The sequence below is a fragment of the Colobus angolensis genome, unplaced genomic scaffold (genome assembly GCF_000951035.1).
Source record: "Colobus angolensis palliatus isolate OR3802 unplaced genomic scaffold, Cang.pa_1.0 Scaffold25, whole genome shotgun sequence".
NCBI classification, from domain to species: Eukaryota; Metazoa; Chordata; class Mammalia; order Primates; family Cercopithecidae; genus Colobus; species Colobus angolensis.
Genome location: NW_012115710.1, coordinates 3,006,212 through 3,011,985, shown reverse-complemented (window position 1 = coordinate 3,011,985; position 5,774 = coordinate 3,006,212). Strand labels below are relative to the sequence as shown.

General features: G+C 46.7%; 1 protein-coding gene across 4 annotated transcripts in view; it reads right to left on the bottom strand.

The window, feature by feature from the left end:
• Positions 1-213: 213 nt before the first annotated feature.
• The window catches only part of KLK5 (kallikrein-related peptidase 5), a 10,417-nt gene continuing 4,856 nt past the window's right edge, over positions 214-5,774 (bottom strand). For all 4 annotated transcript variants that reach the window (XM_011946287.1, XM_011946285.1, XM_011946286.1 and 1 more), the window contains one exon: positions 214-704. In XM_011946287.1, the coding sequence (XP_011801677.1) occupies positions 549-704 (156 nt within the window). In that variant the 3' untranslated portion in view covers positions 214-548. The remainder of the gene's footprint in view (positions 705-5,774) is intronic.

Sequence of the window (5,774 nt, the reverse complement as noted above, 5' to 3'; positions counted from 1 at the left end):
ACAGTGAGACTCCATCGCAAAACAAGTATAAATAAATAAATATAAATAAAAAATAGCCACCTGGCCAATATTTATGAAGAAGGTGAAAGTAGTCCGACCGGGCCTCTGTTTCTCATAACGCAAGTGACCTCATAGACAAAACACACGAGCCTGCAGAGGGAGATGTGACTTGTTCACAGCCACCCTGCACAGGGAGGAGGAGGAGACACACGCAGAGTCCACTTCTCAGTCAGTTTATTTCTGGGACTAAATTTGGGGCAGAGCTGCAGAGAGGGGATGGGCCCTGAGCTTCGGGATGAAAGCGCCCCAGGGAGAGTGGGATGCAACCCCCATCCTGGGCAGTTGCGGAAACTGTTCCCAGGGTTCAGCTAGAGAAACAGGGTCAGCCCACCGTGAGGGAAGCGGACCCTGAGTCCAGGAGACATGGGGTCCGGGGCTGGAGAGATGAACATTCGCAACATCTCTCGGAAGGAATGAGGGTCTGAAAGGAGTGTCGGGGCTGTCCCTGTAGCGGGTGGGGACGCCGGTGTGCTCAGTCCTGGGATGACTCAAGAGTTGGCCTGGATGGTTTCCTGGATCCACTTGGTGAACTTGCAGAGGTTGGTGTAGACGCCTGGTCTGTTGGGCTTGGCACAAGGGTAATCTCCCCAGGACACGAGTCCCTGCAGGGAGCCGTGGCAGACCACCGGCCCCCCAGAATCACCCTGCAGGAGAGAAAGGGAGGCATGAGAGAGGCAGAGATGTGGCAAGGTGGGCAGAAGGAGACACGAGAGACCCAGAGATGTCCACAGATGGAGAAGATGGAGACAGACACACAGAGATGGAAAGTATAGTGATGAAGAGATGCAGAAAAAGACAAGAGATGGAGACGCAGGCAAAAAGAGAGAGAGGGAGAATGTTATTACTATTTCACCCCAAATCCAACTTTTTTTTTTTTTTTGGGACAGAGTCTCGCTCTGTTGCCCAAGCTGGAGGGCAGTGGCCCGACCTCAGCTCCCAGCAGCCTCCATCTCTTGGGTTCAAGCAATTCTCCCATTCCAGCCTCCCACGTAGCTGGGATTATAGGCGCCCACCACCACGCCTGGCTAATTTTTTGTATTTTTTAGTAGAGACGGGGTTTCACCATGTTGGCCAGGCTGGTCTCGAACTCTTGACCTCAAGTGGTTCGCCCACTTCAGCCTCCAAAGTGTTGGGATTACAGGCGTGGGCCACCACGCCCGGCCTCCAAGTTCAACCTTTAGACCCCATTTGTCACTCTCCACTCACTCTTCCTCTTCCAGATTCCTCTTGTCCACACATCACTTCGGGGGTCTGTCACCCTTCCTCTCCACATCTGGAATCTTTGTCTCTACTTTCTGTTCCAGGCTGTCTCCCTCATTGTGTGTCTCTCCACCTCTCTTTCTCCCTCACTCTCCCCTCCGGCCTGTGCAGGCCTTATTTCTCTTACTGGACACACGCCCTCCTTCCTCACTCTCCACCAATCCGTGCTTACATCTCCCTTCCACAAAAATACAGTTCTCAGCCCCTGGATGAGGGCTTCTCGATCTGGGCGCTGTGGGCATCTGAAGCTGGATAATGGTTTGTTGTGGAGGCCTGTCCTGTGCATCATAGCATGTGGAGCAACACCCTTGGCCTCTACCACTAGATGCCAGTAATGCCCTCCACGCAGTTGTGACAACCAAATATGTCTCCTGGTATTGCCAATGTCTCCTAGGGGGCAGAATCACTCCCAGTAGAAATCCATTCGCTCGGACTAATTTGTGTTTCCTGTCCTCAATTCCCCATATCTCCCTATAATTACCCTCCTGTAATAATACTCACTGCTCTTCAACAGTCATTTTTCCCTCCTTTCCCTCCTTCCTTCCTCTCTCCCTCCCTTCCTTCCTTCATTCCTTCCTTCTTTCCTTCCTCCTTCCTTCCTCTCTCTTTCTTACTTTTTTGTCTCTCCTTCCTTCCTTTCTTTCTTCCTCCTTCCTTCCTCTCTCTCTCTTTCTTCCTTTCTCTCTCTTTCCTTCCCTCCCTCCCTCCTTTCCTTCCTTCCTCCTTCCTTCCTTCCTCCTTCCTTCCTCTCTTTCTTTCTTCCTTTCTTTCTCTCTCCTTCCTTCCTTCCTTCCTCCTTCCTTCCTCTCTCTCTCTTCCTTCCTTTATCTCTCTCTCCTTTCCTTCCTTCCTTCCTTCCTTCCTCCCTTCCTTCCTTCCTCCCTTCCTCCCTTCCTCTCTCTCTCTCTTTCTCTCTCTCTTTCTTTCTCTTTGTGACAAAAAGCTCTTGCTTTGTCATCCAGGCTGCTGTCTGGAGTGCAGTGGTGCAATCATGGCTCACTGCAGCCTCAAACTTTCGGGCTCAAGCAATTCTCCCACCTCAGCCTCCCAAGTAGCTGGAACTACAGGTGCAAGCCACCACATCCGGCTAATTAAAAAGAAAATAGTACATATTTATCTATCTCTTTATTGCCTGTCTCCCACTTGGGGAGCATGAAGTCCATGTGGCAGGAAGTTTTTGGTCTGTTTTGCCTGATGCCATATCCACAGCACCTGGAACCATTCCTGGTGCAAAATAGCCACTTGGCTAATATTTATGAAGAAAATGAAAAGTAGCTTGAATGGATCTCTGTTTGAGGTAGAGAGAAATATCTATCTCCCAGCTGGGCACAGTGGCTCACACCTGTAATCCCAGCACTTTGGGAGGCTGAGGCAGCCAGATCATTTGAGGTCAGGAATTCAAGACAAGCCTGGTCGACATGGTGAAACCCCGCCTCTACGGGGGAAAAAAAAAAAATAGCCGGGCATGGTGGTGGGTGCCTGTTATCCCAGCTACTTGGGAGGCTGAGGTGGAAGAAATGCTTGAACCTGGGAGGTGCAGGCTGCAGTGAGCTGAGATGGTGCCACTGCATTCTAGCCTGGGTGACAGAGCGAGATTCCATCTCAAAAAAAAAAAAAGAAAAAGAAAAGAAATATCTATCTCTGTTAGAGATAAATAAATATGTACATACTACAATAATTATGTAAGCGGAATGAATAAAATCTACTAAAATAAAAACAATTCGTATTTTTATTTTTTATTTTTAGTTACCCAGGCTGGTCTTGAACTCCTGAGCTCAAGTGATCTTCCTACTTCAGTTTCCCAGAGTGCTGGGATTACAGGCATGTGCCGTTGCACACTGCCTCATTTCTTATTTATATGCATGCAAAATGTGAATAATTAGAGAGTCCTGGTATCAGTTATTAGGAAAGCCAAGACTTGTCTTTTTCTCAGTAGCAGACACTGTTTCAAGGCAAACAAGCTTAGCTGCCTGGACCTCTAAATTTCAACTTTCTTGTGGTTTCATTTCTCTCATTATTTTTAAAATTTAACACCTCTGCAGAGTTTCTTTTGAGAGGCTGTTAGTTAACTGCTCTGAGCCTTGGCTCCTTGTCTGTAAAATAGGGCTAATAATAACAGGTGAATGAGTTCGTGAGTGGAGGCATGCAAACTACATAAAACAGTGTCCAGCAATTAGCCAGATGCTACTATTTTCATACTATTAGTATTAGTATTGTTGTAGTTGTTATTATTTCTTGCTTGCAGCTTTTAGTGGTCACACCCAGACCACACACCAGTATGAAAAAACAAACAAAAAAACACCTTGAGGTCTGGAAAAACAGGACACTAACCTTGCCTACAGAAAGGCTAAATAGTTTTAAATGCTACCATTCGAATGAGATGTGCTTTTTTTTTTTTTCGAGACAGAGTGTCATTCGTTGCCCAGACTGGAGTGCAGTGGCGCAGTCTCAGCTCACTGCAAGCTCCGCCTCTCAGGTTCACACCATTCTCCTGCTTCAGTCTCCCCAGCAGCTGGGACTACAGGTGTCTGCCACCACACCCGGCTATTTTTTTTTTTTTTTTTTTAGTAGAGATGGGGTTTCACCATGTTAGCCAGGATGGTCTTGATCTCCTGACTTTGTGATCCGCCTGCCTTGGCCTCCCAAAGTGCTGGGATTACAGGCGTGAGCCACTGCGCCTGGCCGAGATGTGCTTTCTTCTGTTAAAAGTTTCCCCCCTCGCCACCCACCCCTACACCCAGGGCACAGAGAAGAAACTGGGAGAGCTGGGAAGTTGTTGCAATTGTCAGGTTTGTACAATTTTGGGGGGAGCTGTTTGTAGCCGTGGGACGGGAGTACTCCTGAATGCCCAGCTTCCTATCTACTGTTGAAACGCACACCCTGCTAATGAGAGCTTGTTAACTTACGTCGCTGTAGATCCTTTGGGAGCCTGGATACAAAGGAGGGTGCTGGTTGATGTAACAGTTTGATTTTAAATTCTGTCTTCCTCAGCAGATACAGCTTCCATTAGAACATAGGGAAGCTCTGTGTTGGTGACCAGGAAATACTGGTAGAACATTCGCCCCTGCCTACCCCTCCAGCCTCACTTCCTACTGTTTCCTCCACTTTTGTTCTCCATTTTCATTGGTTTCCTTTTCTTCTTTGAATCAGTCAAACTCCTTTCTGCCTCAGGGCCTTTGCACATGCCTTTTCTTTCCCCTTAAACTTCATGAGTTTAGCTTCTTTGTGTCATCCATTCTCCACTCACATGCCACCTCTCCAAGGAGGCTCCCCGACCACCTTTTTGAATATTTACCCTTATTGTTTACTATCCTAAAACTATGTTTCATTTTGGGGTTAACCCTTACTGCCCTCTGAATATTCCCTATTTATGCAGATTCTTGACCACGGAGTTTTATATCTTATTTTTTAACCTTGTTGTTCCTCCAGCCCTTCCAGCAGCTTTGTAATAAATCCCTTGTATTAAATATTCTCTTGTAAAAATACCTACCAGATTTCTCTTTTCCCTCCTCAAGATATTTTACCAGCACTTGCTGGAAAACTGTCATATGACAGATTTTGTTGAAACAAGACACGTCACTACCACATTCCTGAAAACTGCCAAAACTGATGTCTGTAACATGGAGTGCCCCCATTAGATGTGGTATCTTTATGCAGTGCACAACCTGCCCAACCGTACAAAACAGCCTTCATCTTTCCCTCTAGACCCGTGCTATCCAATACAGTAACTGCTGGCCACGTGTGGCTACTGAGCACCTGAAATGTAGCTAGTCCAAATTGAGATGTGCTGTCAGTATAAAATACATACTCGCTTTCAAAGACTTGGTATGAAAACAAGAAAAGAACGTAAAGTATCTCATTCATAATTGTTTTATATTAATTAAACTTTGAAATGATTGTATTTGGGATACATTGGGTTATTAAAGTTAACTTCACCTCTTTCTTTCTTTCCTTCCTTCTTCTTTTTTTTTTTTTTTTTTTTCGGACAACAAGGTGTCACTCTGTCTCCCAGGTTGGAGTGCAATGGTGCAATCTCACCTCACTGCAACCTCCACCTCCTGGGTTTAAGTGATTCTCGTGTCTCAGCCTCCTGAGTAGCTGAGATTACAGGCACCCACCATCAGGCCTGGCTAATTTTTGGTTTTTTTTTTGTTTTGTTTTGTTTTTTTGAGACAGTTTTGCTCTTGTTGCCCAGGCTGGAGTGCATTGGCACAATCTCACCTCACTGCAACCTCCACCTCCTGGGTTTAAGTGATTCTCGTGTCTCAGCCTCCTGAGTAGCTGGGATTACAAGCACCCACCATCAGGCCTGGCTAACTTTTGTATTTTTAGTAGAGACAGGGGTTCACCATGTTGTCCAGGCTGGTCTCAAACTCCTGGCCTCAAGTGGTTCACCCACCTTAGCCTCCCAAAGTGCTGGGATTACAGGTGTGAGCCACCAAACCTGGCCAAAA